Source organism: Hordeum vulgare, chromosome 6H, assembly GCF_904849725.1.
Source record: "Hordeum vulgare subsp. vulgare chromosome 6H, MorexV3_pseudomolecules_assembly, whole genome shotgun sequence".
Taxonomy (NCBI): Eukaryota; Viridiplantae; Streptophyta; class Magnoliopsida; order Poales; family Poaceae; genus Hordeum; species Hordeum vulgare.
Genome location: NC_058523.1, coordinates 517,154,339 through 517,179,324, shown reverse-complemented (window position 1 = coordinate 517,179,324; position 24,986 = coordinate 517,154,339). Strand labels below are relative to the sequence as shown.

At 45.3% G+C, this 24,986-nt stretch overlaps 3 protein-coding genes across 3 annotated transcripts; 1 reads left to right on the top strand and 2 right to left on the bottom strand.

Annotated features, from left to right (window-relative positions):
- The first annotated feature begins 2,770 nt into the window (after positions 1–2,770).
- On the top strand, positions 2,771–6,653 carry LOC123405723 (galactoside 2-alpha-L-fucosyltransferase-like). The gene is made up of 4 exons (XM_045099305.1): positions 2,771–2,835; positions 3,429–3,539; positions 3,627–4,315; positions 4,922–6,653. Exons 1-4 carry the CDS (start codon positions 2,771–2,773, stop codon positions 6,370–6,372), a joined length of 2,316 nt encoding a protein of 771 aa, XP_044955240.1. The 3' UTR covers positions 6,373–6,653.
- Positions 6,654–6,751: 98 nt separating this feature from the next.
- LOC123404545 (photosystem I chlorophyll a/b-binding protein 5, chloroplastic) lies at positions 6,752–8,915 on the bottom strand. Its single transcript, XM_045098471.1, has 6 exons — positions 8,551–8,915; positions 8,336–8,468; positions 7,749–7,861; positions 7,502–7,606; positions 7,305–7,393; positions 6,752–7,215 (listed from the first exon to the last, which is right to left on the bottom strand). The coding sequence occupies exons 1-6, from the start codon at positions 8,745–8,747 to the stop codon at positions 7,079–7,081; spliced, it is 774 nt and encodes a 257-aa protein (XP_044954406.1). The 5' UTR covers positions 8,748–8,915; the 3' UTR covers positions 6,752–7,078.
- A 7,630-nt stretch (positions 8,916–16,545) lies between these two features.
- Positions 16,546–17,810, bottom strand: LOC123403736 (ethylene-responsive transcription factor ERF109-like). Its single transcript, XM_045097650.1, has one exon. It carries the CDS (start codon positions 17,633–17,635, stop codon positions 16,874–16,876), a length of 762 nt encoding a protein of 253 aa, XP_044953585.1. The 5' UTR covers positions 17,636–17,810; the 3' UTR covers positions 16,546–16,873.
- Between the last annotated feature and the right edge of the window lie 7,176 nt (positions 17,811–24,986).

Below are 24,986 nucleotides of genomic sequence, written 5' to 3'. Positions count from 1 at the left end.
TTTTAGGGAATTTATAAGCGCAACCCCTAGGTCAGTGGGCGCTAAGGGGGCCCACAAGCCTGTGGGTCGCGACCTACCCCCCTGGCCGCGGGGTGGGGGCTTGTGGGGCCCCTGAGGCTCCCCTGCCTTGGCTCTCAAGCTTCCCGATCTTCTTCCGTTCCAGAAAAAATCTTTTCGGGGATTTTCTTCCGTTTGGACTCCGTTTCAAAATCTCCTCTGAAAGGGGTCAAAAACATGGAAAAAACAGGAACTGACACTGGGCACTGAGTTAATAAGTTAGTCCCAAAAAATATATAAAAGGCATGCAAAACATCCAAAGTTTGACAAGATAATAGCATGAAACCATCAAAAATTATAGATACGTTGGAGACGTATCAAGCATCCCCAAGCTTAACTCCTGCTCATCCTCGAGTAGGGAAGTGATAAAGAATGATTTTTTGATGTGGAATGCTACCTCACATAGTTGTCCTTTGCAACTTATTTCACGTGGCATGAAGGTTCAGAATCGTAGGATTCAAAACAATAGTTTGCTATTGACATGAAAACAATAATACTTCAAGCAAACTAGCAAAGTAATTATGAACTTCTAAAATAACAAGGCCAAAGAAAGTTATCCCTACAAAATCATATAGTCTGGCTATGCTCTATCATCCTCACACAACTAATGTAAATCATGCACAACCCCGGTATTGGCCAAGTAATTGTTTTCGCACTCTTAGTTATTGATGATGCTGATGGCGATGATTTCCCCTCTCCGGAGCCCTGAACGGACTCCAGATCTGCCCTCCAGATGAAGAACAGGGGGTGGCGGCGCCTCCGTATAGAGCTGAGTTTGGGGCGGTGGTGCCACGTGGGCCCCACAAGCCATCACGGCGCGGCCTAGGGGGTGGCCGCGGCCCAGGGGATTGTGGCCCACTCGCACGCCCCCTCCGGTGGATCTTTGCGCAAGTATTTTTCTTTTATTCTAGAAAAATTCTCCGTAAATTTTCAAGACATTCCGAGAACTTTTATTTCTACACAAAAACAACACCATGGTAATTCTGCTGAAAACAACGTCAGTCCGGGTTAGTTCCATTCAAATCATGCAAATTAGAGTCCAAAACAAGGGCAAAAGAGTTCAGAAAAGTAGATACGACGGAGACGTATCAGGCGGCGAGGCTTGAGGAAGCCGGACGGGGAAGAGGCGGTATGGTGAGGGGGCTCTGGTGACGGACGCCGACGGCTCGCCGGGGAGGGCCGGCTAGATCCGGAGGCGGGACGGGTGCCGCGAGGGAGAGAGCTCTCAGGAGGAGAGGGAAATGTGAGTGAGGGTTGGGTAGTTTTAGGGTTATGCGGGGTTTATATACCCCCCCCCCCGGGTTAGGTGGGCTGGTTTGGGCCGAGTGGCCGAGTGGGGCCTTTTGTGTTTTTTTCTGTTTTATTAATTTTTAGTACTTAGCACTTTTGTAAAAATATGGCACGAGGTCCATTACATTTTTATGATCTGACACAAAAATTGGCAAAGGTTTGAAATTTTCTTAATTTAAAAGGCATCCCATTTATTGTTTAGGCCTTAGTTTTAATTAGTTTTGAGGTACCAAATTTATTCAAAAAATGATGGTTGCAGTTTTATAATAATTTAGGGATTATTTAGAACCCATGCATGAATTTTATTTTCAAGTTTTCAAAACTTTTAAATCCACTTTTGAAATGAATTTGAATTGCCAAAAGAAAATTTAATCAAAGTTTTATTCCAACCGTGATCTTAACTAGATTAGCAAAAGCATTAGCTTAATCTTGACCATCAATGTAGCTTAATTATAATGATTATTGTAGCATAATCCGGGGATGTCACAAGTACACACTGTGAAGGGGACACATACCCTGAAGATTTATATGACATAGGCTTGGAGGAAGATGGTGATGACTCTCAAGAGATTGTAGTTGAGAAGAAGGTAAAAAGGCCTGGGCCTACAAGTAGGTCCCACTCTAGTGGTGCGAGAAGCATGAATAAGGACTGGTATCCATCTTCAGAAGAGGATGATACAGGCTTTAAAGCTTATGATGATGGAAATGAAGCAATGTCTTTTGTAATCCCCTCTGATAGAAGGAGCAGAGCTAAGAAAAGACGACCCACGGTCTAGTATGATGAAGTGAGGCTACATCCACATAGCTGCACTTTTGTTCTGTCTAAAATTAAAAAAATATCTTGTCAATCATATTTCAATAGAGATGTACTGAGTTAATATATGTTGTCAACAATAAATTATTGGCAATTATAACAACACCTAAAATAAATATATGTTGTTAATGATTATAACATCAACTATATTATTTGCACCAAATAATTTAATAGAGCATAATTTTCTACTGACAGTAATAATTTTTTGCACTACTAAGGAGAGCATAATTTCCTAATGGCAATTGAATGGAACAGAAACTAACTAACATTAACTAATTACAGTGCTAAGCAACATACCTTCTCCTTCGCACAAGCAAGAAAGCGTCGGCCAGTGTCCATAGACTCAAATGCAACTAGCGTGAGGCAAGGCTCAAGATGCAGACGACGAGAAGAGAGTTCATGAGCAATGCCAATCCATTCACACCATGGGATAGTCCTAGGAAGTTAAAAAAATTGAACAAATCACCGAGCTGTTAAGAAATCCCCAACTGAAGAACCCTAAACCTAACCGTAAATGCCGGAATCCCCAAATGAACGTACCTGGCTAGTCATTGACTCGTCATCCGAAGAAGAGCTTGACCCCTCGCTCCAAGTAACCATGGCAGAGCGATGGACGGCGGCGAGTCGATGGTGGGCGTCGAGGTGAAGACAACGCGGGGGTCTGATGTGTTCTGGTCCGACCAGCCACCCGTGCGGGCCACTCATACACGGGGAAGGAAACAACCGTCTCCCGCCGTCTAACGACGCCCGTCAGCCCGCGCCACGTCGACCGGACAGGTTGGTCCCACCTATTGGTTTGGCCGTTTTCGATGCCAAATCGACCGGTCAGTGCTCCGCGTTACGCATTAGGCTCACAACCGGTGGTTTTTTGTGACGTGGCTCAAATCTGGTACTAACATGTTACCCTAACCCAAGTGTGATGGTTTTGGATAAATAACTCGTTCTATTCCTATATGATGCTTTATTTTGAGGTAGCGAAATTTGCCGTATGGAGCAAAGATCAACACTAGGAGTACGAGACAGATTCGTAGTACTTCCTTAGTCTTAAAATAAGTGTCTTAATCTTCGTATAACTTTATAATAGCTCTATTACAAAGTTGAGACAGTTATTTTGGGATATAGTGATACTTCGTAGTACTGCACGTGAATTAATCTGTGGTTGGATGACCAGAGAAACTGTGACATTCGTAGCCCATTAGGGTTTTAAGTCTTGATGCTCACATTTATTTCTAAATTTATTTCATGATTTCTGACCATGCACATTCAGTGGAATGAGACGTTTTCGTGAACCAAGAGATGCCTACGATGACTTTGTAAATCTGAAAAATGATATGACGGCTCAGTATTTTAAAAATGTTTATAGAGATATAACATGCACGTATGTATTTATAAGAATGAGTATGTGCACGTGTATGTAAACGCTTGAGTCTGTGTACTGTGTTAATTAAAAAGAAAAGACTCGCAGTGCTGTAGGAAGGGGAAATCCGACACCTCGGCGTGGCACGCCCAGACTTCCAGCGCGCCAGCCCCCCAACACAAACCAACCCGCCCAAAGCCGCCGCATCTGCAGCCACGCTCGCCTCATCGACGCCGCGCCCGGTGCCCCGCACAGCAACCCCGGCACGCCCGCGACCGTGCCACAGAAAGCAGGAACGAGACCACCGACACCAACAGCGCCGCACCGACGACGACGACCGACGCCGTCACGTCGTTCGGCCCGGAGCCGCTTTCTCCACCTGAAACTGAAACGCATCCAAATGTTCAAAACCCTGCGCCTGCGGCCCCACTCCACCCGTCGGGCCCGCGCCCACCCCTACATCAACCCCCGGTCGCGCCACGAGACGCCCATCTTTCGACGCCGCCCGTGCCTTTCTCCGGCGGAACCCCGGGAGGACGCGGCCCGCATGGACATCAAGGAGCGGATCCGCCGCGCGCCGCGGGAGGAGGAGGAGGAGGTGGCGGCGTCGCCGCGCGGGAGGAAGGGCGGGGCGGCGGCGACGCTGCGGTGGTCCCTGCCGGCCGCGGCGCTCGTCATCTGCGCCGTCCTCCTCCTCCTGCTCGCCGGGGGCTCCGCCGCGCGGAGGGGCCGCCTCCTCGACGCGGGTCCTTCCTCCGGCCGCGATGGCCCGCGCCCCGTCCGGCCGCCGCGAGACGGTACGTACGTACTCCGTACGCGGCAACGAACCAAAAGTATGGCGGCGACGGTTTCCATTTTTGTAGTTCGGCCGGACCACAGGTTTTCGTGTAAGGCAACTCTGAACTCTCCGGCTAGTACTGTGGTACTGGTACCTACCTGTGGATGGCGACGTTACGTTCAGGAATGCCAAGCATGGCGCCTTCAACGTCTGGGCTCCATGACTCTGTCCCTCTGTTTCGACATGTGCAAAACTTCCCGAGTTCTTTTCCCAGTATTTTTTTGCGTCAGTGTGGCCCTTAAACTTTGAAATGTTGCAAGTTGCTAGGTTTTGATACGCTTGTTGTTTACTGATGTTTAGAGTGTGTGATGGTAATCGTGCAATATGAGCGCAGTGAACACCATTGCCTGCAGAACGGTTGGGGTTCTGAATGCTGCCCCGAGCTCTCATTACATGTGTGTGTGTGTGTTTGTACTAATTGCTAAATTACTTCGTATAACGTGATATCCATAGCACATGAGCATTGATGCTAAATTACTTTATCATCATTTGCCATGACAAACAGTGTGTCAGTGTCAGATTTGTCTAGTTTATATATGTTCTGTACATGAATTCTGATGCAAAGATTTTTCTGCTTTTGTGTTTTCAGAAGATGGCACCTCAGGATCTCCGGAAGTTGTCAGGGACAAATTACTTGGAGGCTTGCTAGTTCCTGGTTTTGATGAACAATCATGCCTAAGTAGGTACCAATCAGTACTGTATCGTCGAATATCGCCCCACTTTCCATCTACCTACCTCTTGGAAAGACTAAGGGAACAAGAGGCCCTCCAGAAGAAGTGCGGCCCGCATACTGAATTATACAAGAAATCTATTGACCAGCTTAAGTCTGGTCAGCATATTAAGGTTATGGACTGCAACTATCTGGTCTGGACAGCTTACAGTGGTCTAGGGAACAGGATCTTGACAATTGCATCAGCATTTCTGTATGCCATCCTTACAAACAGAGTCTTACTTGTCGACGAAGATAAAGGCACCGCAGATCTCTTCTGCGAACCATTTCCGGAGACTTCATGGTTGCTACCGTCTGGTTTCCCCATTAAGCAGTTCAAGAACTTCAGCACTGGCTCTCCCGAGAATTATGGAAACATGCTGAAGAGTAAAGTTGTTCACCCTAGCCCTGCTTTTGTCTACCTTCATTTGGCTCATGACTATAGTGAATACGATAAGCTTTTCTTCTGTGAAGATAATCAGCAGTATCTTCGAACAATCCCATGGCTGATCCTGAAATCAGATAATTACTTTGTACCTTCACTTTTCCTGATCCCGGCATACCAAGAGGAACTCATGAAGCTTTTCCCCCAGAGAGATGCTGTTTTCCATCACTTGGGACGCTACTTGTTTCACCCTAGCAATGCCGTCTGGGGCATGATTACGAGATACTATGATTCTTATCTTGCCAGAGCTGATGAAAAGTTGGGTATCCAGATCAGAGTCTTCGACACGGAAACTGGTCCGTTTCAGCATGTCCTGGATCAGGTCCTTGCATGTACGATAAAGGAACACTTGTTGCCAGAGGTTAATACTCAAGAGCCAATGGTCTCACCAACGAAGGCCAAGTCGAAAGTTGTTCTAGTTACTTCTTTAAACTCAGGATACTATGAAAAATTCAGAGACATGTACTGGGAACATCCTACGGCAAATGGTGAGACGATTAGCTTCCACCAGCCAAGTCACGAGGAACATCAAAACTCAGACAAGAAAATGCACAACAGGAAAGCCTGGGCAGAGATATATCTGTTAAGCTTATCTGATGCCATGGTGACTAGTGCATGGTCAACTTTTGGGTATGTTGCCCAGGGTCTCAGTGGTTTGAAGCCATGGCTTCTGTTCAAGCCTGAAAACCGCACTGCCCCTGACCCGCCTTGCCGCCAAGTTCTGTCCATGGAACCTTGTTTCCATGCTCCACCTTTCTATGATTGCAAAGCTAAGAGAGGAGTTGATACGGGAAAACTTGTCCCGCATGTAACACATTGTGAAGATATGAGCTGGGGGCTTAAGCTAGTCAATCCGAGTTAGTGGTAGATGTGGTGCGTGTTTTCTATCCAATTCATATATGTATAGTGCAAGCTAATATATGCTTAGTTGTGTGATATAGGGTACAACTCTGTTTCTATATTACAGGAAAGCCTTTTTTGGCTTGATTGATATAGATGCAATTGCATGAACTGCTGCATTTGTTCTCAAAGATATGCTCTGCAGCTTGCAAGACATGCTAGTATAATTTTCCTTGTCTGTATTATTTTCGTGTTCTGCTACTTGCATTGAAGCATATGCAAAAAACCATGGCAGCATTTTTCTGCGGCAACAGCGAAAACATGCCATTTCTGCTGCTGCGGCAGAGTTTTGCCGAAAAGCTGCCATATCTGAGAACTGCAAAAATGCTGCCATTACAGAGTTTCATCGGAAAAAGCGCAAGCATAGATTGCATATTAGGATCAATTGCAAGGACAAGAAGCACCATTGTTTCGATAAACTACAAATGTATCTTATTTGCATTTGAAGAAAATCAATTTGTCACCGCACCTGTACTGTCAACTGTGTAGTAAGTTTTTTATAGTTCCTCCCACGTAAGTTCCACATTCAGTTTTGTGACTAATAGAACCTTGCAAACGAAGGGACCTGAGAAGAAATGCGCTTCCTGTAAGAAACCATAGTGGTCTGTTGTGCCACACCTTCAGATGAGGACAAGGGAAAATAAACGAAGTTTCGAGACAAAGAGTTTTCAAGACAAGGTTAGTGCATGAATGATATTTTTGTTGAACGGGTCTGAAAGATGGGTCAAAAGATTATCGATGGGCCCAGCATGAGTCACGGACGCTTGCACAATAAAGCCAAGCATAGCAACCATCGCCAACCTCCCTGCGATTGGTAGAAATAATATCAGCAAATTACAAATGTTACTACAGGATTATCTTGCAAGCAATTGTACTTAGAGACATCGAACCTACCATTCTTGATTTCTTTCAGCTTCACTTCATTCGCATTCTCTATATCTTTGGCCAGCCCCATTGGGTTAAATAGTGGACCCCCAGGGTACCTGTTCAGATTTGAGAATTGTGATGGTAATTTAATTAAAGCAGAGAGCCAGAAACTTGCCAGGGGAAATGTTTTCAGTCTTTGGTTTGGAGGATTTTGCAGCACTTACCCTGGCTGTAAACCTTCAAGTGAAGCTTCTATACCAAGGAATGTCCCTTCCTTTGCTTGTGATCCTGGACTAACGAAGTCCATGTACCTCTTGGTTTCGACAAATCTGCGGAGGATCAGAGTTATGATAGAAACAGGTCAGTCTTGTCCTGTTTGAAGTCATTACAGTCTACACCATTTAAAACATCCGAGTTACTGGGAGAACTCTTATACAGCTGAATCAATGTTTCAGTTGGATGTTGAATTACCCCATCAAGAGAAGCTGGACAAAGAAGAGTGCTGTGGTGTTGGCAAAGTCAAATTTCGTGGCACCTGCTTCAAACCACACTGGTAGGTTGCCGATTCCTGACACACGGATCAACTAGACAGAAACACACCAATTAGACCATGCTGTATGATAGAAGCTCAGGGGAGCACCGAGGCCATCGATTTCATGTTTGGTTCCTGTAAGCAAGGATGCTTCAATGTGGTAAGAATGCTACTATGAATCTTGGAAAATGAAATCCTGAGATGCTCTTATGGAGCTGATATGTTGGATATGATTTTGCTGGTTGAGATTGTTATTTTCATTTGGATCAATAGTTCCCTGTCTCATATCTTTGGTTTCTCTTCCTATTTTATTTTTTTGACAAGAGGGGATCACCCTTCCATTTCCATTATCAAAATTCAGAAGTCATGCTGGGTTTCTCACTCAGTTTTGCATAGTTTATCCTAATTTAGGCACCCCTACACCTATTTTTTTGCAAAATCAAGCTTGAGTGCTAATGTGCTATGGTTACTGAGAACATGTCGGCATTTTGCAGGAATTAACAAAGAGGTCAAGTGAGCAGCTTACATCGGTTCCGAGGATGCCGGCGACCCCTGCCATGGCGAACCGGCAGTGCACGAGCTCGGCCTGGACGTACCACTTCAAGTCCTCAGGCTGCTCCCCGAGGCCCAGGGGGTCGAACCCGTAGTCACCAGGCAGCCTACAACAACAAACGCCAAGCAAAATCCATCAGCCTATCAACCAACCATCGCCGCCGGCAGAGATTGCCACAGGTGACTGACGTGCCGTCGAGGTACGCCGGCGGGTCCAGCCCCGGCAGCCAGGTCGCGCGCTCCGCGATGGCCCGGACAGCAAACCGGGCTCGCGGCGACTCAGAATGGTGCCCAGGCATAGCGACCGTGCTCCTGCTGCTGAAAGGCGCGGGCGGCCTGGAGGAGAGGGTGCAGACTCTTCCATGTGCGTTAGCTGCTAACGCCATGGCCGTCGCCGGACTCGGCTGGCTGATGCCTTGCTGGCCTGACTGCTGCCGGCGATGAGGGTCCTTCGCTCCTTAGCTGCTGCTGTTCCGCTGGGGCGTGTGGGTGGTGTGTCGGACGGATCAAAGCCGTGGATATGGAACAAGAGGCGTTCCTACTTCGTAGCTCCAGTGGCTCCCGAGTCTGCAGCTTTGCGCGCTGGTTCCAGGCTGGAGTGCGTTGAACGGTTTGGGCCCAGGATTTTCCTCCAACGGCCTGGTTGGGCCGTCGTCCGCCTACGGTTTGCTGCCACGTCTCGTCCTCCGGAAGTCACTTTCATGCGCCGCTATTTGGCACATTCTCAGTTGCCATCACGTATCACGTTTTAAGCGCTTACTTTGATAATTTTTTATTTTTCCACCCGCGTTTTCGTTTTTTTTTGTGTTTCGTTTTTCGCACATCTCTAAAGGCAAGAAAGCATATTTTTTGGTTTTTTCGTGAGAGGCACGATTTTGCTTTCGCGAGAAGTACAGTTTTGATTTCGTGAGAGACATGGCCGTGCCTCTCGGAAACGGAAAAATGTGTTTTTTATTATTATTTTTGTAAGAGATACGGTTTTGCTTCCGCGAGACACACGGTTTGAAAATATGAATCTACGAAAAAAACTCATAGGTTACGACAAGCGACATGCATGTAGCGTGCCACTTGTAGTGATCTTTGAAAGGATTACTCCCTAATTAGTGATTTCGTCCGGGGCCTTCTATATGCCGCTTAATGCGGCAAGGAATTGTGGCTTCCCACGGGGGCACCTCGCCTGGGCCGGCCAATTCATTGTGGCTCCACAAGTCATGGCTTCACACAAAGGATGCTTCGCCTCACTATGCGGCAGATTTCAAATTTTATAAAAAATTTAATTCTGATTTTGGGAAAGAGAATTCCTTTTCAAAACACAAACATTAGTTGGGAGTCTCAATTTTTGAAATTAATAATTTCTTCAGATTTCCAAATTTTCTAATATTGTTCGTAAAAGAACACACATTTTGATACATGGGAAACTTTTTGAAATTTTGAACATACTGTTGAAAACGGAACATTTTTATGAATTCATAAAAAAAATTGAAACACAAAAATTATTCTTAAATTGTGAACACAATTTTAGAAAGAGATTCTTTTTTTTGAAATTCCTGGACACTTTTTGAAACAAAAACATTTTTATGAAAATCATGAAAAAAATCGAGTATGAGACTATTTTTGTAAACACAAACATTTTATGAAAATCGTGAACAAATTTTGAAAAAGTGAACAATTTTGAAACAGAAATATTCTTATGAAATAATTATTTTGGAAAAGAAAACATTTTCCGAAATTCAGAACAAAAATTTGAAAATGTCAAACAAAAGAAATAGGAAAAGGAAAAGAAATAAGAGAAAGAAAGAAAACACACAAAAAAAATATTTTTGGCGAAACAAGAACAAATTTTGAAAAACAAGAATATTTGTTGAAAATCCGGTACATTTTTTGAAGTAATTAACATTTTTTTAAAACGATCATTTTTAAAATTTAGAATATATTTTCAAACAAGAACTTTTTTGAAATTTAAGAACAATTTTCAAACATGAACTTGGTTTAAACAATATAAAATAACCTTGAAATAGAAAAAATAAAAAAGAAACAGAAAACAAAATAAAGAATAGGAAAATGAAATTTGAAAACCGGAATGAAATCTGAAAAAATGAACAAATTTAAGAAATATGAATATTTTTAAATTCCAGAAAATTTGTTGAGTAAATAAATAAATATAAAAAGGAAAAATGAATGAAAATATTTGTGCATATCATATGGGTATAGGAGATTTGCCTTTCAGCTAAAAGGAAACAAGGGTGAAATTTTAAAGATATGTGTTTGGGATGAACGCAAACACGAGGTTGCGTTTTATGTTTTCTTTCTTCAGTCTTTGTGTGAAATGCAGCTTAGAGGTTGCCCAAGCATACAACTCACAAAAAAGAAAGAAGTTGCCCAAGGATGCTTGACCGTTTGGCGGATTCACCTGTTTGACTGCCTAGGCAGTTTGGCTAACCTACTTTTTTGGTTCTTATTTCTCATAACTGACTGAAGTGGATTGCACATAGTGTGGTTTAACCAACTCAGACGGCTTCCATGTCGGCCAGACATATATTAGAGGGTGTTGTTGTCTTACATGAAACATTATATTAAATCCATTCGAAGAAACCAGATGTGGTTATCTTCAAAGTAGATTTTGAGAAGGCGTATGATAAGGTTAAGCAGTCGTTCCTCCAACGGGCCTTACGTATGAAGAGTTTTGACGATTCCTAGAAGAACCGGGTTGAATCCTTTGTTCAAAAAAATAGTGTTGAGACTAGGGAAAATGATGCCACCTGGCATTATTTTCACACACAAAAGGGACTACGACAAGGGGACTCGATGTCGACTATTTTTTTCAACATAGTGGCAGACATGTTGACATTTCTTTCCAAGGAAGGCGGTCAAGTAGGTGGACTGGTACCCATGTAGTGAACGATGATGCGTCCATTCTAAAATATGCAAACGACACAATTCTTTTCATGAAACATGAGATGACAAGGGCTAGAAATATGAAGCTAGTCCTATGGCTTTTGGAGAAAATATCAGGATTGAAGATCGAATTTAACAAAAGTGAATTGTTCTGCTTCGGGAGAGCAAGGAAGGAGAGAAAGCTTACAGACAATTGTTTGGATGTGAATTGGGCTCCCTACCATTTAGTTATGTAGGTATCCCAATTCATCATTGTAACATATCCGATAAGGAGTGAAAATGCATTGCAGATCGTTTGAAAAACTAAGCTGTTAGAAAGGTAAGCTTATGTCTTATGATGGACGACTTGCTTTGATTGACTTAGTGTTGATTAGTATGTCGATGTTTCTACGTCTTTCTTTGAAGTGCCTGTAGGGGTACGAAAATGGTTAGACTTCTACTGATCATGATTTTTTTGGCAAAGCGATGAAAAGAAGTAAAAAATTCATGCTTATTAAGTGGGATATTATATGTAGACCGAACGACCAGGGTGGGCTAGGGATTGAGAACTTGGACGTTAAGAATAAATGCTTGCTCAACAAATGGATGTACATGCTTTTGATGGAGACCGAGAGAATGTGGTTACATTTTTTTGCGAAATAAGTACCTACATTCCAAGACTCTGATTTAGGTTTAGTTCCAATGACTCTCATTTCTAGAAGGGGCTAGTGGGAACAAGAGTTGCATTCTTTCATTAAACCAAATTTATCATTGAAAACGGTAATACGACTAGATTCTGAGAAGATACTTGGTTAGGAAAGACACCAGTAGCCACACAATATTCTTCTCTATACAATACTTTGCAACATAAGGATGCTTATGTTTCTACAATATTATAGTTCGTCCCTTTAAATATCGAGTTCGCAAGGTCCCTAGTAGGTGAACCATGGGACAACTAGTTACATCTCGTGCGGAGGTTGATGGATGTTCAACTCTCTGATGAGCCGAATAGGATTCATTGAAAACTATCCGTCAATGGGATATTCTGTGTCAAGTCCATGTATTTAGACCTAATAAACTCTGGTCCAATTCTGAAATCTATTCATATTTGGAAGATTAAAGCTTCTTTGAGAATCGAAATATTCATGTGATTTGTGCACAAGGAAGAGATTTTAACTAAGGAAGCTTAGCCAAATAATGATGTGAGGGTAGTAAACGATGTTGGTTTCATGATCGGGATGGAAATATAAAACACCTCTTTCTCATATGTCTTCTAGGAGAACTTTGATGACGAACTATTCATCTAGCTTTTAATGTTAGCCATCCAACTAGTATTAACACGTTATTTGGGACGTGACTTCATGGAGTGGAGCCAAGTAGTATGACTATGTGTATTACTCTGGGCTATATGAAACTACAGAAATGACATGATTTTTAACAGATAAACTCTTATAAACTTTTACCGGTTTTTCCGAGAGTTACTGCTTGTATTCGTATATGGCCATTACTCAGTCATGCGGTAGTCAGGAAGTATATGTTTATTGGGTGCAAACGATGAATAACGATAGCACGAGATAATTACAACCGGTTTAGATAATGGTTCAATAATAAAATAAGCGTTTTAGTCATCTTGTTTTATTTTTATCGGTTGTGGTAATTTTATTTATCATTTTACTTTGACTTTTTCAAAAAGTGACTACTTTTGAGAGATCATTTGTAGGACTTTTTTTAATAATGTGGCTGTATGAGACCGGGGAGATCAAAAACATGACATCTCAATTCGCAAAGCCCTTTTCACTCCTGCATTTTTCAGTTATATAGTGTTTGTTAACAAATCTAAACACGATCAGACTCCTCTGTCTGTCCATAATACGGAATAGAATCTACACGATCAGAGATGGGTTGACGGAGAGAGGCCCCTTGGATTTCTTCCCTTGACAGGGAAAGAAACCCGCGTTCCTTCGTTTATTCTCTCTACTGTATATGATAAATCATTGAAGAGAATCTCATGATAATTTAAGTTCGAAAATGACAAACTGATTTTCTTCTTGTTTAAGCCGCGTCGCTTGCGCAACACGTATCATGTGGACCCGTGCATGACCGCTTCCACCAATCGTCCATATCCCTCGAGACCTCCATCAGATCGCACCTTATCCTCTCTCTCCCTCCCTTCCCCTCTCTCTCTCTCTCTCTCTCTCTCTCTCTCTCTCTCTCTCTCTCTCTCTCTCTCCGTGCTTCTTCTTCCCCGACGCGGCTAAACCTCACCTCTCTCCTACCCACTCCTCCGGCAAGCTCAACAACCCCTCCTCCGGCGAAGCAACCACTCCTTCTCCGGTGAAGCAGCCACTTTACCGGACCACTCCATCGCCATCGCAACATTAGATGGCGCCGCCGCATGCGCGCGGCTATGCTGCACTCACGCTGCGATGCAGCCCTCGGGCATCGGCCTAGAGCTCGATGCTGCAAGGAAGCTTCATCGGCAGCGTTCGGAGCTACAATGAAGCTTCACTGACGCTGCAACGGAGCTTCACTGACGAAGTCGGAGCACCCCATCGCCGTCGCAGCATCAGACGCCATGGCCACATGCGTGCGGTGGTGCTGCAGTGGAGCGCTCATTGTCGGTTCCCGGTGCTGTGATGAAGCGCTCACCCGACGGTCCGGAGCTCAGTGCTGCAAGGAAGCTTCACTGGCGGCTGCAATGGAGCTTCACCGACGGCGCCCAGAGCTGTGATGCAACGCTCAGAGCTGTAATGAAACTTTACAGACGCTCCAATGGAACTTCACCGGTGAACCCGGAGCTGCGCTGCAACGGGCGATGTTGCATTATAGCTTCACCGACGGCTGCACTGAAGCTTCACCGGTGCCCCTGAGCTGCCATGCGGCGGTGTAGGCGTCGCAGTGATGCGTCGGCGAAGCATCGCTGCGTTGTCGACAAGGAGCCACAAAACTAGGATTTGGATATGGTCGCTGATAGGGGATCAAATACAAACGTACTTGATCATATCAGTCAAATATACATTATATACTTCAGGTTTCGTCGATCGTTGGAAGGAGGGGGGTAGGCCCCTGCTCGTCCCCCTGTCTCCGCCCCGACAAGGAGGTGTGGCTCCTGCTGCGAGCATGCGGCCCTGCGTTCCTATGAGAATGTATACATTGCTTACATTGGTCCAATCCAACGGCTCTCAAAGGATGCAACCAACGCCTGATGACCCGAATGATTTTCTAAAAAATCAGTCGATTGATTTGTAGCAACCGCATTTAAGTTCACTCAGGGTTTTTTCACTGTTCTGACTCACGTGGTGGGGTAAAAAAAATCATAGAACGAACTCGTCCCGAAACATTTTCACGTTTTGACCCTTTTTGAAATGCCATATACCGTGGCGTTGTAGGTCTACAGAGAAACGCCAGTCTAATGGGGCGTTGCTGGCCATGTGTGCAACGCCAGTCTACTATGGCGTTGCCGTCCGTTTGTGCAACGCGAGGCACACTCGCGTTTCTGGGCGTAATATCTGCCCCTAACCCGACCCCGTCGCCCACCAACCACCTATTCTCCTCTTCTTTCCTTCTTCCTTTGGCAAAAAAACTCTCCCTCCTCCTGCAAATCCCCCCTTCGATCTCCCTCCTCCCTCAACCGTTTTGTTGGTTCTTTGGGGCAAATCGAAGAGGCCGGTAAGCTCCTCCAATCCCTTCAATTAGTTTTTGCAATGACTTTGTATTTTTGTAACTTTTTCCTCATGTGTTGTAGCCCTAATAATGAGTATAGTTTTTACAATAATTAGTATAGATGTTCTTAGTTTATGTAGTAATGAGTATAGTTGTTCCATTTGTTTTGCATTGTATTGGTTGGTTTATGATTATCGATAAGAATTAGTGTTAGTAGATGATTATTGATAAGATTCAGCGTTAGTAAATTAGGCATAACCCAAACCCTAACCCTAACCAACCAATCCCTCCAATCGAAGAGGCCGGAACGAGCTTCACCGGCGAGGTCGGAGCACCCCGTCGCCGTTGCAGCATCAGACGTCGTGGCCACATGCGTGCGGCGGTGCTTGAAACGCTCGTTGTCAGCTCCCGGTGTTGTGATGAAGCGCTCACCCGGTGGCCCGGAGCTCAGTGCTGCAAGGAATCTTCACTGACGGCTGCAACGGAGCTTCACCGACGGCACCCAGAGTTGCGATGCAACGCTCGAAGCTGCGATGAAACTTCAGAGGCGCTCCAACGGAGCTTCATCGGTGAACCCGGAGCTGCGTTGCAACGGGTGATGTTGCATATAGTTTCACCGACAGCTACACTGAAACTTCACTGGTGCCCCTGAGCTGCCATGCGGCGGTGTAGGCGTCACAGTGCTTCGTCGACGAAGCGTCGCTGCGCTGTCGACAAGGAGCCACGGAGCCAGGATTTGGATATTAACGCTGACAGGGGGTTAAATAGATACGTATTTGTTCATATCAGTCAAATATACACTATATACTTCTGGTTTCGTCGATCGTTGCGAGCATGCGGCCCTGCGTTCCTATGATAATGTACACATTGCTTGCATTGGTCCGATCCAACGGCTCTGAAAAGATGCAATCAACGGCTGATGGCTCGAATAGTTTTTCTAAAAATCGATCGATTGATTTGTAGCAGCCGCATTCAAATTCAGTCACGCATCTGGTTGCCCCTGCTGCCCGAGCCCGACGTGACGCCGAAGGAAGAAGTCGGCTTCGCGGGCAGCAGGATGGAATTTCCGCGTAGCGCGTACCGTCGGGATACGTACGTGTACTCATTAGCTTTTTTTTTGTTGTTGAGTGGAACGTGTACTCATTAGCTGCACAGATAAAATATCCTAAAAAAGAGCTGTACAGATAAATATGTACACGTCTCTTTCTCTGGCCTGTACGTCAAGTAACGCCGATATTCAACGCTGTCCGGTTGCGATGTTTTGGGCGGTGGCTGCGCGTTGTGAGCCTTTGTTTACAGGGGGGAGGGAATCAGGATGACAGACTGTTCGTTCTGGGATCCAGATCGAGTATGGAGTATGCTTTGCGCCAGGGCCATGCAGAAATTCCATGTTCTTTCCTTTGCCTCCAAAGCAAATCCAAATCCAAGTACATGTTCTTTTCTTTTGTTATGTTATATGCAGTACAGTACCTGTTTTCCGTCGATCGGATCGAATCGAATCCAGTGGAAAGTATGTATGTATCTTATCGGTGGTGTGGTCAAAACTCAAAAGTGGAGCAGGCAGCTGTTTCGACCGTGGGAAACGACGGTGGATTAATTAAGACGTGACGGACGGACCCTCGTTTTTACGCCACGGGATGCATGGCGACCGACCACATCTTTATCGGTTTTTGGGGAGTTGTGGTCGTCAACAGCGCGCGCGGCGGTTTGCTGCTGAGCGGTCAAAAAGTATGTGCAAAATATCTCATGGAAATGTTGAGTAGAGTAGTATAGTAATGAGGATAAGGACTGCACCCAGAGTTTAGAGAGTACGGAGTACGAAACAATATCTGTGAAACAGTCTTTAATTTGTGTGGGAGAATCTCGTGAGCATTGTGCACATTTTGCAAGAAAATGCCGGATGTGTATCGTTTATTGAACTCGTGTTGTAGTATAAGATTTATTATGTATGTTGTGATGGGCGGTGATCCACTGATCATGGCTTGGAGTTGGACCAGAAGTTGCCGTCGTCCATCATCATGATCTCGTGCAGCCCGTCCCAGATCTCCTGCTCCCGCGCCACCGGCCTCCCCTGCTCCGGCGCGTGCGCCGGCGACGACGCGTTTGACCCGCACTTCTCGCGAGGGCTCTCCGGCTGCCGCTGCGTAGCCGCCCAGGACGAAGCAGAAGCAGAAGCAGAAGCAGACGCGGATGCCGACGATGAGGCGGCGGTGGCCGGGAAGTTGAGCTTGGCGCGGTGGCCGCGGAACTCGAGCGCGGCGACGTCGTATGCGCGGGCGGCCTCGGCGGCGGTGTCGAAGGTGCCGAGCCACTTGCGCACGGCGCGGTGCGGGTCGCGGATCTCCGCCGCCCACTTGCCCCACGGCCGCTGCCGCACGCCCCTGAACTTGCTCCCGCCGCCGCCGCCCGCGCGCCGCTTGCCCACGCCGCCGTTCTTCACGAAGCTCGCGGCCGAGCACCCCTCCCCCTCGCTGCTCGACCCGGTCGTCGCCGCGGCCGCGAGCTCGCAGCCGGGGCACCCGTCGGCGCCGCACCTGGCGCACGCAGAGGCAGGCGCCGGAGCGGCGGCGGCGGCAAACGACGGCGTCGACGGCGCAGGGTGCACGTGCACGTGCACGGCCTGGGCGGCGGCGTCCCCGGACACGACGGAGATGAGGGCGCGGAGGAAGAGCGAGTCCTCCTGCTCGGAGTTGGGGAGCTGGAACCCGCCGCCGCCGCGCTCCAGCCTCGGCACCATGACGCAGCCGAGAGCGGCGAGGTCGGTGTCGCGAGAAAGGTTGTGGGCGGCGTTCGTGTGCTAAGGTTTCGTGATCCCACTGATGTTTCAGGTAGTTCGGGGGCGTGCGTGTTTTATAGCGGCATGGAGGACGCGCGCGGTTTTTGAAGGGGCGGTGTTTTGGACGCACGTTCTTGTCGTGGGAAGGGAGGTGGAAACGGGGGGCGACTGGCTGGATCGAGCGGATCAGCACCTGCCGACGTCTCACGGCTGGTGTTATGGCGATGCTTGAGCTGTTCTCACACGCTATCAAATATCAATGTTGTCGAATTTGCGTTACTTAGACACAAAATCCATTACATAATGTGTGGCGATCTTGAGATTTCTGGGGGTGTATTTAGGTGATCATCAATCTTTTGAGAGTAAATTCTGCATTATTACTTTGATATTCCATCTGAAGTGTCAATCTTTTGTAGTATAGTGCATTTCATAGTCATTACGACCTGAGATTCTTGGTTCTTGAAATTCGCAGTTTTAAGGTGGAGAAATGCCACATGCCGAGTTCATCTTATAGGATGACGTGGCCAACAAGTGCGCCATGCATCAATCTCCCATTGTTCGTTTGGGAGAAAGACTAGAGTGGTGAAGCTTTAATTCTCGGCCGATGGATCGGAGATGGGAAGAAAGGGAAACGACTAGAGTGGTGAAGCTGATATGTGTTATACGGAATAGTAAGTAGCCTTTGTACTACGCGTGCCACAGAGCCTCTTTCCAAGGCAATGCCCAGATCGTTATGTATTTCGTACATCTCGGAACTTCTTCGACAAGGAATTTTGTTACCTTATAACCGTTATACTTACGGTTGCCATCAATCGGGGCTTTGAACGTCGGCTTCCTTGTCATCAGTTCACCAACTTTCTTGACTTTCCGACATTTGGCATGCGTCACCCCTTATACATGGCCTTATGACTTTGCGTAGACCATAAATAGTCACCCAGCCTGGTCACTGCGAGCCCAATTGTGAATTCTTCACATAGCTTGTCCTCCACGTCAGAATTCTCACCGATGATATGTTGGTTGTGTGCGGTTGGCCCCATGACCCAAGATACTAGATGTATCTCCCAGCATTGAAACCGTGACCCACCTTTATAAAGACCGCCTCTTTCCTAACCCTGTCTGGAACCATGTGGCTATCTAGACAAATGAAGATTTACAAGTGTGTCTAACTTCTTGATATACTCTGGGAGTGTCTCCAATCGATAGAATGATTCGATTGCCAAGAAGTTGAAGAAGGCACACGATCGTTGCAGGGTAGACCGTCTGTACAACATGAAACATACAGAAAGAGATGAGCATGCATTTCTATAGTCACTCGTATGACGGATTATGAGGTGGCGATATTAGCTTATGAGACCATCAAGCAACTCGAGATGACGTATGTTGGAGCCATGCCCACAAGTGGCGTCGGGCGAGCGGTCTCTATGTTTTTTAGTTCTTATTAGGTTTTTGTGACTTTCCTTCAAAAAACGTGCCTCATCACATACGCACCATTTTTATCTATATGAAAAGATAGTGCTCGTGTGAATTCTTTGGAAAATTAGGCCGACAGAGTGTCGCACCAAATGACGAACTAACAGGCTGAAAGGTTAACCCAACTTGCAAGATTTACCAAACCATGAAACCAAGTGCAACAAAGAATGTTGCATTGTGCATGTTTGCTTTTATTATTTTTTCTACAAAGTTATCCTAACCTAATAATAATTAATATAGATTAAAGGAAGTATTATAAATTACGGAGCTGTTAGCAACTTTTAAGCCTTTCTTAACATGACATCTGTATTACTACCCCAGGATGGTAAACACCAAACACACTTTCCCATAACATATACACGGTACGCTACGGGTACTTTTCAATTCAAAACACGGAAATGCACTTTGATTTTTTGGTGTACATATATCGGATATGATGAATAATAATAATTAAAACAAGGGACATGCTACTGTCCGTCGGCTGATTTTTTGATTTTCTTTTGCACTCGTATACAATTGTTCGCGTATAAAAATATCCACCATTGACTTCTCGATTGTTGCATTTTCTTTTGTAGCGCTGAAGTCAACTTTGATTTTTCTTCCATGGAATTAATTTTTTACGAGAAGAATCGGAGGTCAAGTTATTTTAAAGATATCTTCTGATTTTTTTTGAAATTTTGAATTACTGTCATTTTTCTGTACAACGTCCATGAAGCAAACATTCTTCTGTCCATTCAGAAACAAGCTATTACGTGACGGTGCAAGAGAGAAAAGAGAGGCGGTGAGCCGTTGACGAAAACGGCTACGGCGCTAAGCCTCGCGCTGTCTATCGGACAGAACGCTGACAACGGACTGGATCGAGGACTTTGACTGGTTGCGGGAGGAGAAGGCAAGAAGCGTGATGCGGATAGTCAGCGCAGCTCCCACCGTCATGGGGGTGTGTGAAAGCGAGAGCTCGCAGGATAAGGCCGGCCTGGAGTATGGAGCGCTGCTGTTGTTTAACACGGGCGGCTCGCTCTGGTCGGGTCGGCCGACCTACCCATGCATGCGACCGCGAGATGGATGGATGGATGGATCATGCGACGTGCTTTTCGCGTGCCCGACGTCGTGGACGTCGGCGTATCGCGAGACGTTCGAAACCAGTTTTTTCTTTTTCTTCTTCTTCTTTTCCTTTTCGATTGTCGGCTCGTGTTCAACCGTTTCTTTTTTAACTGGGGACCGGGGACGCAAGGTGACGAACTGCCTGCGTCACCCCGTTCGGTCATGAAAAACCGACTCCTCGACGTCGTTTGCGGTAAATTGGTTTATGGCGGGATGAAGCGGGGCGTCTGTTTTTAACTTCTCTTTTAGAGCATGTACGATCAGAGATCCATCGCCCGTCTCAAACGTTCCGACAGGTCATTCGGTTACTCATCGGTTACAAAAAACCGATTCAACCGGACACGTGAGACGGATCTTAAACGTCTTGACTAACCGACATCCCTCATATCTAACCTAAATATGAAACGGATATGAGAATCGTGTGAACGTCTGGACACACCCGCCTGGTCCGTGCGGGCCGGTATGGGCCCTACATATATTCGTCATCATTCGCCCGTTGGATCAAACCCTAGCCATTTTACTCCACTCTTCACTATTCCCATCCGTCATCCAAGCTCAACTACATCGATCTCCGGCCTTCTTTGGCATGGCGAGCAGCGAATCCGAGTCCTTCACCTCCAGATTTCTCAACCACGAGCTCATCCCACGCGGCCCCGGGGAGGAGATGGTTGTCCGGCTTACGCTCCGCCGCTCCCGGTAGGTGGCCGTCCTTCGGGGGTACTTCGACTCGCATCATCGAAAATCCAATGCGTTGGCACAGCCGATGCTTGGATCCGGCATTGCTGCCTCTCACCGGAGGCAGTGCTATGTATGGTGTTCGAACGTCGTGGCAGGCACGCAACCCCTCCGTTGGCGCGCTGAGGATGCACCCCTGGGTGTCCTCGGACGCTAACATGGCACGACGTGCCCGCCATGGGAGGCAGCGGGCATGGAAGGCGACGGAGGCCCTCGCGGCGATGGCCGTCGGAGAGACGTACTCACGCTCTCACGTGCCCTGTGTAATGCAGGGATGCGGGCGCAACAACTGCGTCGTGGTCGACATCATCTCCTTCCAGGAAGGATCTGTCATCGACGTGACGTCCATCGGCACCGTCCAGGCCACGAGCTGCGACGAGGAAGGGTAGGGCATGAAAGGCGACGGGATCTCGACTCCCTTGAGTCGGCTAGTGTCCAGTGTCCTACTCTACCTCGTCGGCGACCAGACCGACAATACGAGGGGCGCAGCCGGCCACCGGACATGTGCACGATGAAGTTGGATGAGCTCCGCTTTTTTAGGTTTACGTTGTATGTAATAATATGGATTCGAGGTTTCTATTTTGAAATATCCAATTCTAGAATGCACTATTTAGAATGTGATCGATCAATGACCCCGGACGCGCCCGGACACGTCCGCAAGCTTTTGAGGTGCCGGCTTTATAAATTGCGGTTATAGATGCTGTTACGTTTGGTTGCGTAAATTAGGGTATTCTGGTTGTAGATGCTCTACAACCGGACTTGTAAATTCGCACCCTATACGTCCATGCCCGTGGACGTAGCTGGACCGCCCATTATATGTCCTTCCTGGTATTCCACATATCTTAAATCCGAATTCTCAAGTACATGCACATTCCTCATACTCATCAATGTTGCATGTAAATAACAAATATTGATAGCGAAAATATATAATTTATGGTAAAATTGATAATGAGGGCACAACTCAAACATTAACTCTTTTGTCTCCATTTTTGAGCTCATATTTGCTCCACATGATCGCTGAGTAGCTGCAGGTACGTGATGGTCTTGAAAATTCTGATGCATATGCAAAAAGTTCATAAGCTGATTTGCATCTTGATCTTTCAGGATTTTGACTTGTTCTTTGGTGCTTCCAAATCATTTGTTTGGAATACCCCATCACCCTCATCCTCGATAACCATATTATGCAAAACAACACATTAGCTACCACAAGGTTTCTCGCCCGAGGCGGAGGACGAAGAGGAGAGTAGAGGAGCAAATGGAATCGGTAAAAAAAAACACCATCACCATCATTGTAGTACGTAGCCAACTAGTCATACTTATATTGGATATCACCTACGACATCCATTATAACACATATTGTCAATCAATCAATCATCATGATATGTTCTTCTTGTTCATGTGTCTTGCTCTAGATGTGTAAGTAGTTCGGGAAGGTCATGGGTTGATGCATAGCTCTACGACCCGATGTATTTGTGGATGGATCGATGGAAGTACTTTGAATTAATGTCCCATATGTGTAACATAAAATTGCTTCGTAGTTGTTTCTTCGATCGTTCGTGTTCGTCATCCCTGCAGGTACCCACGATCATGGAGAACGAGCCAAAAAGAGGCTAAAGGCAGGGAGACCGTGATGTTTTATACTGAACACGAGTGACAACAAGTTTTAGTACGGTAACACTTATCCGATCTTTGGGGATACAAGAGGTGTAGTCATTAAACGTCCAAAGCTTTTTTTTATTTCCATCTTAATTACCGAGGCGACACCGCATGACGGATAGGGACTTCGGTTGGACAACCGGTTCTTGATGTCGAACGTGTGTGAGTCAAGATGTAATTTGGACACATCCCCCACTTTGATATGTAGCAAGCACATCTCGATGGATGACTTTTAGGTTACAAATTAAGATCATAATGGTCCCATAAAAAGTATGGTTGTAAGAACAAGTCCTGCACGTAACTTGAGTCTGACCTGGTTAACTTGATTCTGACCCTCTCAAAATCTAGAACCATGTCTATCGCAAAAGCTTGGTTGAAACCCCTGACTTCAAGGGTGCCTTCGTGTCGTGATTTCGATAACCGAGGGCCATCTCTTGGAAAAAAGTGATAATCCTTTGTGCTCCTTTATCGGATCACTAAAGTTACTAATAAATCTTTTTATGGCACTATTGCCGTGGTGAATTTGTGTGCCTAGTGTTTGTGTTAGAGTCTTATTTTAGCTTTTAGTTTACTTTTTGTTGCAAGTGTTGTCACAAGAAAAACGAAAAAGATTACCACGGCTCGTAATCTTGGAAGCTTGGTTGTTCCTACCAACAGTTTCATGCGTTAACCAATTGCACAACATGATGTTTCAGCCGCTGAGTATGAGAATAAATTCAACTTAGTCTCTATGGTTCAACATGACCAATTTGGAGGCTCTACTTCTGAGGATGCAGGCATGCATTTGCATACTTTTCTTAGTTATTAACGTGACACGCATAAAGTATTATGAACCTTACACTTTGAAGTCGCATCTATTTCCTTTCTCCTTGAGAGAAAAAGAAAAATAATGGCTCATAGCTTTGCCTAGAAGCAGTATAACTTCATGAGTGGGTGTCGTGATAAATTTTTATCTAGGTTTTGCCCACCTGCAAAAATTATGCAATTGCGTTCGTAGATAAGAAGTTTTAAGTAGGAAGATCATGGCCACTACCACTTGCGTGGGATCGTATGAAGGGGGCTATAGTGAATTGTCCTAATCATGGAATGGAAGAATGATTACATAATCATATGTTTTATAAGGCCTTTAATCCTATGTCGAAAACTATGTTTGACACTTATGCAGGAAGAACTATTATGGGTAAACTCATCGATGAAGCTAAAACGTTTTCAAATGATATGCAAGAAAACCATGCCCAATGCCATGTTGGGAGGACTACAAACAAAAAAGTTAATTCTATTAAATAAAATGACATGGAGTTGGCCACTAAAATTGTTCAAATCATCTCCGTAGTTTAAGGTAAAGAAGAGGTAAATGTAAATGCTATTACCCAAGAAGATGTTAATGATATCAATTTTATTGCTCATACTAGCTACAACACCAACTGGAAAAATAATGGGTATGCTCATAGATTGCCTTATCCTAATAATGGAGAACCTAGTAATTTTAATGTGATGAAAAATGGTAACATAAAACCTTTGGAGGAAACTCTGAATTTTTTTGTTGCTAGTCAAAATGAAACCTTTAAATATATCTCAAAGAATCATGATAACTTGCTTGGTCAATTGACCGGTAAGATTGCTGCACTCACTAACGATGTTCAGGCTTTAGATGGAAGCACAAAAAGCATGGTGGCACATGCTGCTAAAATTTCGGGGAGTCATACTTTGGTTCTATCCAAGTTTGCAGGTAAACCGAAACCTAACCTTGTTGAATATTTCAAGATGATGATAAGTAACAAAGAAAATCTAGAAGAGATTATTGGAGCCATGTTTCCGAGTATAGATATACAATTGCAGACTTCTTGAAGATGGTAGCAATAAAGCACCCACTACCCGAAGTATCAAATAACAAAGCATATAATGTCTTTGTTGATCACGTTGCCACCAAGGTACGTGAGTTGGATGACAGAAGAAATAAGCTATTTGGTAAGCTACCTACTAAACAAGAAGATATCTTCAAGCCTACTATCGACATTGAGATTGGTTTGAATGAATTCAATGCTTTGTGTGATATAGGTGCTACTATTTCCACTATTCCTAAACCTGCTTATGATAGTCTCAACCTTGGTCCTTTTGTTACTACTGAAATTAAGTTGAATATGTCCAATTCTACCTTTACGAAGTAGTAGTGCTTAAGCATAGTGTTATAATTCAAATTAATGATTGCCCCATTATGATTAATCTTGGTGTAGTTAATATGCCTAAAGATCCCATTGCTCATATGATTCTCGGTAAACCATTTCTTAGGACCATAAAAACTGTTATCAATGTGTTTGAGGGAAATGTAAGATTTGACCGTCGTGCAAAG